The sequence below is a fragment of the Panicum virgatum genome, chromosome 7N (genome assembly GCF_016808335.1).
Source record: "Panicum virgatum strain AP13 chromosome 7N, P.virgatum_v5, whole genome shotgun sequence".
NCBI classification, from domain to species: Eukaryota; Viridiplantae; Streptophyta; class Magnoliopsida; order Poales; family Poaceae; genus Panicum; species Panicum virgatum.
The window spans coordinates 48,144,752-48,155,969 of record NC_053151.1 but is presented as its reverse complement, the minus strand read 5'-3'; the positions used below and the strand labels follow the sequence as shown (position 1 = coordinate 48,155,969).

General features: G+C 41.3%; 1 protein-coding gene across 2 annotated transcripts; it reads right to left on the bottom strand.

Moving 5' to 3' along the window:
• Positions 1–412: 412 nt before the first annotated feature.
• On the bottom strand, positions 413–4,713 carry LOC120682379 (COP9 signalosome complex subunit 5). Of its 2 annotated transcripts, XR_005678386.1 has the most exons (7): positions 4,188–4,687; positions 3,057–3,338; positions 2,815–2,962; positions 2,638–2,720; positions 874–954; positions 554–777; positions 413–494 (listed from the first exon to the last, which is right to left on the bottom strand). XR_005678386.1 is itself a non-coding variant. In XM_039964248.1 (6 exons), the coding sequence occupies exons 1-6, from the start codon at positions 4,578–4,580 to the stop codon at positions 679–681; spliced, it is 1,086 nt and encodes a 361-aa protein (XP_039820182.1). In that variant the 5' UTR covers positions 4,581–4,713; the 3' UTR covers positions 413–678. The 2 variants fall into 2 exon arrangements, 1 of the variants encoding a protein (XP_039820182.1); XM_039964248.1 differs by having other exon boundaries at positions 413–777; positions 4,188–4,713.
• Positions 4,714–11,218: the final 6,505 nt, after the last annotated feature.

Genomic DNA, 11,218 nt, shown 5'->3' with positions numbered 1-11,218 from the left:
ATAGTAAAATGCACCAACCTCCACAACATCAAATTAGTTTATTACGATTTCAACATAAAATGTATTGATAATGGATTATGGTACCATAATCGTAGATGCTTATATAAATATGTCTCTATAAACTTGATTACTTGATCAATGTCAAAGAAGATTAACTTAACAAACAAGAAACATCTTACAAAAAACACTTCATTATTTTGTTCCTTAGACTTGCACTCAACTATGTAGCAGCCGCCACGCCTGCCCATGGATTTTGGTCAACACCATACAGCCAATTCAGCTAGAACTGTTGTCAAAGTCAATCATCTAGAAAAATATAAAATTGCCGCTTGAAGATTCCTCATTCATCTTCCTACTAGTCGGGATATTCAAAAATCCAGGTCTTAAACTAACTGCTAGTGCTAGCCAATTATAAAAGTATTTTGACACTCAAAAAAAGGTTTCATTGACCGAGATTAATGTGAGCATCATAACAATCCTCCTACCAAGTGAATTTTACTCGAGTAAATCACATCCACACCTCCCTCTCATTTAGAGCCCATCAGCCCAGGATACAGAAGGCAACTCATAATTACATAATGATTCTGTTTTGACAAAATAGTTTGCGCATTGTGAATCGGACAGCTATGCTGCCCACGGTCAGAACTCAGCTTTCAGTGTCACGTTTTCTTGCAACTCTTAAGCTTCAACCATAGGCTCAGGTCCAGATGAATCCGGAGCACTTGTGCTTGCCTTGCTTGATGGGTGCACAGAGTTGAAGAGGATGTCTTTTATTACCTGGAGACATCGTATAGCAAATTATTAGGGTGAGATAAGATAATACAATGGGAGGATTAAACCATAACACAAGTCAAGATAAAAATCAAGGATCACCTGTGACATGAGACCATGGACCTGTTCAGCTGTGATTTTGGAACTATCTCGAGTTACCTTGGCCAGTGGAGACTCCTCTTGCTGAAAAGAGCACAGGCCAAAATACAAATAAGATGAAACTGTATCAAATTCCCTGACAAAACAAATTAATTGCCTATTCCGCTAATGCAAACATTTGATGCCAGAAACAAATTAACCCGGCTATGAAGGAGGGCATAAGATGGGGCAACAATCCTTAAGAGTAGAATAATGTGCGCAGGTGTGCAAACATCACAATTCACAAGATATACATTACAAAAAGAAAACTAAAATGATTTATCTGTAAGAAGATTGTTTAGATTATACTGGATCTGAACATCTGTTGCAACCAAACAAAAGTAATCAGCATTTCAAATCCTACCACCTACCCAGATAGTATTTCACATTTACCATCATAATTTTGTGTACTATAAACCTCAGGAGACCTCAGTAAAGTAATTGAGTAAGAAGCACTAACACAAGATATATTGGCATATATGTGAAGCACAATAGAAATAGCTATTCCAGGGTGCCTTGGTCATTAGCCATGTTTTCAAGTCGTCCGATTAATCGCGATTAATCGCCCAGGTCGGTTCTCCAAGTCCGACCAGCACCACCGACCCGACCAGAGCGACCAGAAACCTGATCGTTCGATTAGTCGTCCACTAATCGCGATTAGTCGGTCGACCAGGGCATTTCTCGACCAGGGCAGGACTTGGGCCCTTTATTTGTGTGTTTTCAATTATTGTACTGAACTATTGAACTTTGTTTGGTTATGTATGCTGCATTGCTGCTGTAGCAGTAGTGCTCTGTTATGGTTTGCTAAATCTCTACTGCAGTACTCCTTGTTTAATATTTATCAAGGCAGCATGAAGGTTTCTCACTTTCTCCTAACAACTTCATTTTTTTGTTTCAGCAGCAGGGATTCAGCAAGAAGAATATGGAGTTTTGGACAAGAAGCTGGAGTTCTGGAGAGCAAATATCAAAAGTAAGTCACCAAAACCTGCAGAATTGCTTGCTGTATACTATATTGTACATATATAATTATATATACACTATATAGTATATACTGAACATGTAGACATATGGACGATTAGGGAACGACCAGGCTCGACCAGGTCGACCTGGTCGTCGACTAATCACGATTAATCGCCTAGTCGGTCCCTAGGCGACCAGGACCGACCAGCCGATTTGAAAACATTGGTCATTAGAAATTTAGAACTTCATGACTTCTCTCCATTAATTTGTTTACCCACCGAGCCACTTCTTATAGCAGACATAAACCCATGCCATTTTACTCTACTGCTTATTATCTCCTGGTTGTCATATTCAAACCATTTACATCTTCCAATTCTTACATTAACTCTCAGGTCAAGCTCTAAAACATAACAGTTGTTATAATAAGTCATATCTGCAAACTTGTTTGATAATGACAAGGCTTCAATGTATCTGGTCGTCATACTCATTACAACTTGCAGGCACACAGCATGATCCACTTGTTATTGAAAATGACAAATAAGGGGGCAAGCACACGGCTCAGTGATATCATACCAACTAGATAGGAACTTCCTAATTTCTTAACATAGTCTGGTAAAAGTTGCAGAAAACTAGAGAAAAAATTGGGTGACGAATTGCATTAGACAGGCAAGATTAAACAGCACCATCCTTTAAAACTTTACAAGGGAAAAACAGAAGTGTTGGCCATGAATACACAAGATAGTTTAGAGAGCACATGCAGAAACAGACCTCTTTCTTCCGTTGTGATGGCATAAGCATACCACCAAATCGACTGTGTGCCAGCTGACCTTCAGCTTGCTCTAGTTTATCAGCTGCACAAAACAAAATGGTATTTAACATTATCGACAGAAAAATGTAATAATTTCAATATAGAAACTGGATATCATCGCAGATGAAATTTCTTGCCTAAATCAAAGATCTGCCCAGCAACATAATCCCTGTTGCCCAGAAGTGGTGACGAAGATAATGTGTTGACCCAATACTTGTTCCAGAGCAGATCAAGGAGGTGAGAATCCAGGGATGACTTGAAATAAGTTATATCCAAAGAATAGTACTGCAAGAAATCCAATTAGAACTGAAGCACAGGACTAAACCACACATATGAGCTTAAAAAAGTGAGAGAAAGGAACAGACAATCGACTAGTTACCTGTTTGCAGTGGACGCCAAAATCTTCTATCTTGTTGAGTGGAATGGTCTGATACTCGGACACAGGCTCATCTGGTGGCTTGTAATCTTTTGGGTAGGTCCTAAAAGCCCCAATCTCCACTTTACCAGCAGAAACAGTCCTTGTAGGGTCTATCACAACAGCCAAGAATGGCTCTGTAAATTGTTGATTAAGCATCTGAGTTGACACGTCAATGCCTGACAGCCAGCATCCATAACCAGGGTGTGAATGATACCAGCCAACCACATTCTCCAGTCTCCCAGCCTATGTAAATAAAGAACAAATGCATGTTAGTTTTAACAAAATTTGGAGGATGACAGAGTATGTGTTAGTGCCAAAAAAGAATTGGCACTCCAGTGGTGTGGGCAAACAGAGAATTAGAGATTTAACAAAAAAAAGGAACTACTTTGCAAGTTTGAACATGTACCCAGAAACAGCAAAAACGATAGTGGACGGTGCTATATAACCTGCCTTTGGCAGCACCGTATCATACTCTGGTTTCACAGCAGTTACTTTGTTCAGAAAAACAACCGCATAGTACCACTTGAACATATCCCTTTTGTTGGTATGTATGTATATCCAGAAAAAGAAACAAACAAGGCAAATTAGACAGACCTGTTTTCTACTATATTTAGTAACTACATAATGAACTTTGAACAAATATGGTGAACGGAAACTGAACTCAGATCTCAATTTAAATCTGAGGCACCAAATAAATTCCATCTGACCACATACACAAATATCTTTACCAGAATAAATCCTAATATGTCTAGCTATTATGGACAATGTTCCAAATATGTCAGCAAAGCAGTAAACATATGTCAGTTACTCAGTTATCATCGTGTTACCAACATTAAGGGCTCCACCCAACCAAATTAAGGGCAGCTTTACACACCCAAATAGTCAACGAAAAAACACAAGTATGAAAATTGCATAAGCAACATGGAGCCAGCAAGGCAGAAAAGTAACAGATTAGTAGATGCTGAAAGTCAAGGTCAATTAATTTCATGTAAACGAGAAATCAGATAATCCACATTGCCCTAGTCGAAGCAAAATTTTGACAAAAGCAGATACATAGCACAATGGGTAGCAGAAGAAGTGGGGAGGGCTCACCTGCTTGTTGATGGTTGAGTACTCGACCATGTACTCGTAGGCGTCGGCCTGGGCATTAACCCTGGTCTCGGTGCCCTCGACGGGGAGCGCGAAGGCATCCATGACGATGATGGAGTCGCCCTCGCACTTGCCCTGCATGAGCCCCATCACTTCGATGGTGCCCCCCGCGCGGGCGTGGACGACCATCTTGAGGAGCGCGAGCGCGGAGATCTTGGCGCGGCGGAAGTGGTGCGGGTCGTTGGCCCAGGGCTTCTCCTGCTGCGCCCGCGCCTGCGCGGCGTCGTCGTAGCGGTAGATCGCGTCCATCGCGTCCGGGTCGGTGGCCGCCGCGGGGATGTTGTTCTCCAGCTCCCACGTCTGCCGCGCGATCGACGCCGACGAGGTGGGCTCCATCGCGCTGCGGTGCGGCGTCGCCGCGGGCAAAACCCTAGGATTGGAAGCGGCGGGCGGAGGAAGAGAAAGGCGAAGGCGAAGGCGAAGGGGAGGAGAGAGGGGTTTGGGTTTGGGGTCTCTGATGGTTTGCGGGGCTTGCGGGGAGAGAAGGAAGGTGCCTGTGGGCTATATGGGCCGAGCCGCAAGCGCGTGCTTTCGTGTAGAAAAGAGGATTCTCTGGGCTTTGTGGGCCGATCCAAACTTCGTGACTCGTAATTTTCCTTTTGCGAGACACGGTCACAATTGGAATGTTTCTTTTCACAAAAAATGCAATATTGAGTTAAAAATGCAATATTTCATAAAGAAGAAAATTAAGTCAAATTAACCACCACAGGGTGAAAATGCAAGATATTTCAGAGTAACGGTCCAAGATTAGTTTTTTTTTCTACTACTAAAAATTTTGTAAGAGGGATGTTTTTTTCCATCGTCCATCTCCCCTGGTGTGATCCCTTCGCCCAGTTTTGGTTCAGCCACGAGCGTTCGCAGATCACTCGGGGAGCCATCTCAGCCGCTCTCGGACCCTCCCCCGACCCACCCGCACGTCCTCAGCCCGCCTCCTTCCCCCTCGCTCCGCCCTCCCCCTCTTCACGCCCCAACCGCCGCCGCGGCCCCTAAAGTCTTCACCCTCCTTTGGCCACCCTGCCTCTCCCCTCTCCATCCACGTCGCCTCGAGCGTTGGCCGGCGGCATCCCTACCACGCCCAGATCGACCAGCCACGTTGCATCGACACCGGCAGACCTGCGGCACGGCGGTACCTAAGCCATCGTCGCGGCGTTGATCCGCCCGCCGCCCTCTCCGATCTGCTCCACTAGTTCAAGCAAAGGCCACGTGACCGGCATCGATTTCCTCCACCATCGTCCCAGTCTGTCTCTTGCCTCCTGCCGATCTGCTCGACCTCCCCCATATACTGAAGGTTGTTGGCTGTCAGCATCGCCTCTCCCATCCTCTGTTGTATGTGACGAGCCTGGCCAACGCCCCTGACGGCTCGGTAGAATCTGGTCCAACCTACCCAGCCCAGAAGAGAGATTCTACCCGGCCCATGTTTGGTTATTCTCTTCTAGGAACTTCAAGGAGAGAATCTTGCATGCATGGAGTATTAAATGAAATATATTTGCAAAAATTCTTCACGGATGGATGTAACTTTTCACGATGATCTAATAACGATAATTAATTGATGATTGACTATAGTGATGCTACAATAACCATCCTCTAATCACGCAGTCAAAGGCCTCGTTTAATTCTTCATGATTCCTAGAAATTTCGAGAGGCGCTCGGCATGGTCTGCAGGACAACATTGAAAAGAAGTTTGCCTTGATGGAGAGTGTTGAAAAAAGGCAAGGCAACCTTCTAAAATATTCTACACTATGCAAGAGTAAGATATTTACCATGGAGTAGTCTAGATTTGGTAATAAAATAAATTAGCTAATATTGTAATATCTAGAAAATTTCTAGAATGTGGGACACTTGTCACAACCTCATGGTTCCCCCTTGTCCTATAAATAGAGCCCTCCTCTCTTGCCATGTCATTCAGTCCATAAGCATGAGACATGTTCGGATGGTAGGAATTGGTGCCATGTCATTCATTTCATGAGCATGAGCTCTGTTCGGATGGTAGGAATTGGCTGGGCTGGCTGATTTGATCAGCCCAGCCACGTAGGCACCACCACCAGCAGAACGACTGTTGTTCCTTCTGTCAAACGCCCAAAAGAGCTCGCTCCCTCTAAATGGCTGGTGGTGGACCGATCAGCTGCTGGTGACTGCTGGTGACCGTTGGATGGCTGGGCTGATGGTAGATGAGTGATGCTAGGAAGTAGTGAGAGGGTGAGTGATAGGCTAGCCACCTAAAAGTGTAAGTGCTCCTTATTGTTGTTACAATGAAGAGAGTCTTTGTTCTGGGTCTTCCTCCTTTTGCTTTCATCCTCATCAAAAATATTTTCCATAAAAACTTATGCTAAGAAAGTAAAAAAAATAAATAAAAAAGGTAAAGTGTAGAAATTATCAACTAGAAATTGTTATTATAAAAATATGTAAGGTGGTATACCTTAGGCCCACCAACTTTACTAAATTCCACCAATTTTATTCCTTTTACATTAGTGCTTCTTTTATGGAACCGGTATATGGTTTTCTGGATGACTTCTTCTTTTTTGTCCACTGTTGACTTAATTGTTGTCGCCGAAAGTTCTTCTATAGTATCATCTTTATTTTTTTGAAGCTCTACTTAATATATAGTAGAGTTTGTTGCCTCGAAACTGTTGAAGTAAATCAAAACAACTGTTTGCAATCCAGCTTAATAATAAAGGTTTCAATTCTTCATCGTCATATTTCCTAATAACATAAGGAAAAAATCTTTCAGATTGGGATACTGAATAACTAAAGAGTGATTAGAAATACAAACACAATTGTGTAACAAACAACTCTTTGAAAATTGTAGCACTAGACATAAGAAGTCAGTCTTAGAGATCATACAATTCAGAAGAGTCTACTGCATTGCTTGTTGATGGAATGCGGTTCAATTCATTAGACTTCCTTGCATTATCCAAAGCTTCCTGCGACAATAAGATCACATAGCACAATGAAAGAACATCCAATAGTTATGACAACACAGAGAGGTTACATAGTCAAGAGTTTTAAATGTATAGTGCAACTGCACAGTTTACCAAACAGAAATCGAACAACTTTTTAACTATATGTTCAATATGACACATTACATTTGGCAGAACTTGCTGTAGTTTTTTTAAGCAGCAATAAATGGCCATTATGGAATCTTATATTTTTAAATTCAAAAGCATTTTGAACTAGTACAAATGCAGGGCTGGTTGTCAGGTGCTAGCATAACATACTTCTATGTAAAGCCGTGACTTATCCTGTTCAAGAAATGATATCTCTGTTTCATCCTGAAATAGTCAACAGGCTAAATAAGAACCACATCCAGTGTAAACAGAATACATAAAAAGCCTCCAAATCCAATACTTACGATTTCTTTTGATCTGTGCAGATCTAGATTGGTTTCTTAAGTAGCTGTCACATTGAATATTCGAATGCCAATTCGAATGATCGGATGCCAAAATAATTAAAAATAATTGCATAAGTTGCAATTAGGGCTCTAGATGAATTAATTAAGTATAATTAATGCACAATTAGTAGATGATTATTGTAGCAATTAGTGGTCAAATTATGGACTAATTAGATTTAATAGATTCATCTCGTGATTAAATTAAGGTTTATAAAATTAGATGTGTAATAAATCTATGTTTAATCCTCCTAATTGATGTTTAAACATGCAATCTTATGACTTAAACTGAGGTGGTGTGGTCGTTCCATCTTGCAACATGCACGGCCACAGCATTCAAAGAAGCCAGTCCGACCCATCTAGCTGACGGCCCGATGAAATCTGATCCAGCACTGACCGACCAACAATTCACGTCCAACTATACCTAGCCCAGAAGAATAATACGTTTCCCTCCAGCGATTACAAACAAGGGCCCGGTGTACGGTGGGGCAGATCTGAACAGAACATTTTCCAGCCGCCGCTCACCCTCAGCCCCGTTTGTTTCCCTTGTGCTACTTGCGCTACAAAATGAATCTTGCATGCATGGAGTACTAAATGAAGTTTATTTGCAAAACATTTTCACAGATGGGTGCAACTATGCGCAAAGAATCTAATGATGGTAATTAATCAATGATTGGCTATAGTAATGCCATAGTAACCAACCTCTAATCATGTAGTTAAAGGTCTCATTAAATTCGTCTCGCGAAGTAGCGCAGGAAGAAAATATGAGTGACAAGAGAGACAAATTACATGGCATTTATGAGGGATTAGACATCAATACCTATATGGGGATGGAGCTCATTTTTAGTGCGTTCCATTCCACTCCCAATCGATGGCCGCCGGCAAGGTCTGCGGGGAGTGGGGGGTTGGCAGAACTGCCCGAATTAATCCGGCTCAAGTGCGCTAACCATCACCCTAAAGGTAATTCCAGCTAACACACACTTCAAACGGAGTAATCCGGCAGTGCTGTCGGGTAAAATCCCGAAGAATCCACTTATGCTTCGATTGAAACCCAAAACTTACATGAAACTCACACGAAGGTGAGCCCAGAGAGTACAACATTTCCCAAATTCTTACATTACAGAGTCTTAACTTAATTATTACAAACCAAGTTTGAAATCTCAGAAAAGTACTTGAAATGCAAAATTTAAATTAATTCAGAGTTCAACTGCAGCGGAAATAAAATGAGTTCAACTAAACGACGATATAAGATGTCACGATGAAGCCCGTACATGACATCACTCATTGTTATCACCATCGGCCGGAGTCGTGTCCCACTCCACCGACCAACCAGGAGGTAAAGTACACGGCCAAGTCAAGCTAGCTATCTGATCTTCAAACGTACTACTTGAAAACAAAGTTGAGCCATAAGCAAGGCTGAGTATACTAATACTCAGCAAGGCTTACCCGACTATGAATATACTTGGCCCACTACCTAGACATGCAAGGCTTTTGGCTGGAGGGCTTTGTTTCACCGAAAAGCAACTAAGAGTGAATCCTTAATTTCCAATTTTAGCTTCAAAATTCTAGTTCAATTGACCATTATAAGTGAGCATCTATCCAATAGCATACATGGTGGAAAATAATTATTTTTCATCATTCAACCATATTCATCATCCTCATTGTTCCACTTCTTACTCTATGTGGCAAAAGGGTTAAGCAGTCCCAATATCTGTGAGAGGCGGACGATTCGAATCGAATTTGTTAACCTGGCCAGGCAGACCTAAACACACGCATGGGAACCGAGTCCCCACGCAATATTTCTCCTTTCTTTCCGGCTCGTGGATCAGGGTCACCCCCTTCGACTACAAGAGCCCCACGCCACGGTCGACACCGGGTCGTGACCACGCTTGCACCCGCATGTGGCCGCATGAGAAACAACGTTCAAAGAGGGTGAGGGAAAAGTCCACTCCCCGGGCCGATCAGGTACTTAAGCTTACCGATTACCATATTTCTCGGCATGTGGTTAGTACGTTCAAATGCTTAACCACCACTACCACACACTGCGGCCTTAACATTTTTCACTAAACAGACGGAGCATCAACAAGTACCATAGCCCCGCCCATGGACCTTATGATTGCAGCATGTAGTAGACATTCAACTCCTATGAGCTCGCGAGTGACAGGAAATCACTCGACTTCTACCGAATCATTAGCATAGCTAACTAGCGACCTAAACCAACTAGTGTTCAAGCATAGGTACCTAGGATCATGCAACTAAGATTTCAATCAACTCCTGTAAACTTAAATGCACAAGTATATAGAAACAATAAGTTGCATAGAGTCAAAAGTAATAGGTCATGCTCCGGGGCTTGCCTTCCTGAGCGTAGCTAGCCTTGGGCTCTTTCGAAACTTGGTTCGGGTGTTCAGTGGCTTCAGTTAGATTCACTTGAGCTTCACGCTGCTCACTCTTGGACTCCGGCACCAGCTCGTACGTACCGTCAGCGAGAGTAGTCGAATCTACATGAATGCATATGCATGAGTTGTTGTGATGGTAACAAAACTTATATTAATCCACTGTAGGATTATAACCTAAGTAACCCAAGTTAAGTTGTAAAGCAAATCATCTACCAAATATTGGGGCAATCGTTTATAGAGTATTAATTATCGTGATTTAGTTCATAAAAGAACTTGGGTAATTTTCCAAAATGCCACTAATTCATTCCTAGTCATATAACATGTGCGAGCTAGGTATAAAGTGAAAGTGTAGTTAATTACATCCTCTGGTCATGAAATTTCCACACATGGTAAGAAACTTAATTAACATCCTACTGTAAGAATTTCAGCAAGTTTCATGTAGCAAAAAAACATGATAATTATTTTACACAGCCATTGCTAGAAACAAGATTAATTTGTATAAATCAAAACAGGTAAGTACTAGTACTGAAAATTTAACTAAGTGTTTATGATCCTATTCTGAGCCTACTGTAAATTTTTCAGATTTAAAGGAGCAGTACACTAGGCATGAAAAATGTAATAAAATAGAGCTACATGGAACAAAATTAATTTTCACAGCTAGTTCTACTTAGTTCTAGAGGTTCAAATTTATCCAAAATGATACAGTACTCAAATAACAGCTCTCATAAAAATATTAGATTTTTACATGCATAGGAACTATTTTCCTTGATTTAGTGTAAATATCCATTCTATTAATTAGTTGGAGTGGTTCCACTTATCTAGAAATTCTCAAAAAATTTATACAGTAACTAAACATCAATTGAAAGGTTTTGTAAAAGTTTCAGATCATGAAACAAAGTTAACCAGCAAGTACAAACAAAACTAATTAATCAAGACATAAAGCAAAATTTAAATAAACCTATAGTTTGGAGTGTCAAATGGACCTCAAATTTTTACAGAGTCCTACACTTGCAGTCTACAACAATCTGTCCAAAAATCAACTACAGATCATGGCTAGAACTTGAGATCTAAATAAAGGACTAATAAATTTGTATTTAATCTAGAACAAAAACTAGTGAGCAAATGAAAAAGTACATGTAATGAAAGTTGTAGATCTAGTAACAAGGAACTCAGAACAGTTGAATTTGCATTTT

Excerpts from the sequence above, each read along its gene's own strand:
- LOC120682379 (XM_039964248.1), bottom strand. The coding sequence starts at position 4,580 with ATGGAGCCCACCTCGTCGGCGTCGATCGCGCGGCAGACGTGGGAGCTG. Across the intron at positions 3,339-4,187 it reads ACTCAACCATCAACAAGCAG|GCTGGGAGACTGGAGAATGT; the intron begins GTGAGCCCTCCC and ends TTATTTACATAG. Across the intron at positions 2,963-3,056 it reads TTGGCGTCCACTGCAAACAG|TACTATTCTTTGGATATAAC; the intron begins GTAACTAGTCGA and ends GATTTCTTGCAG.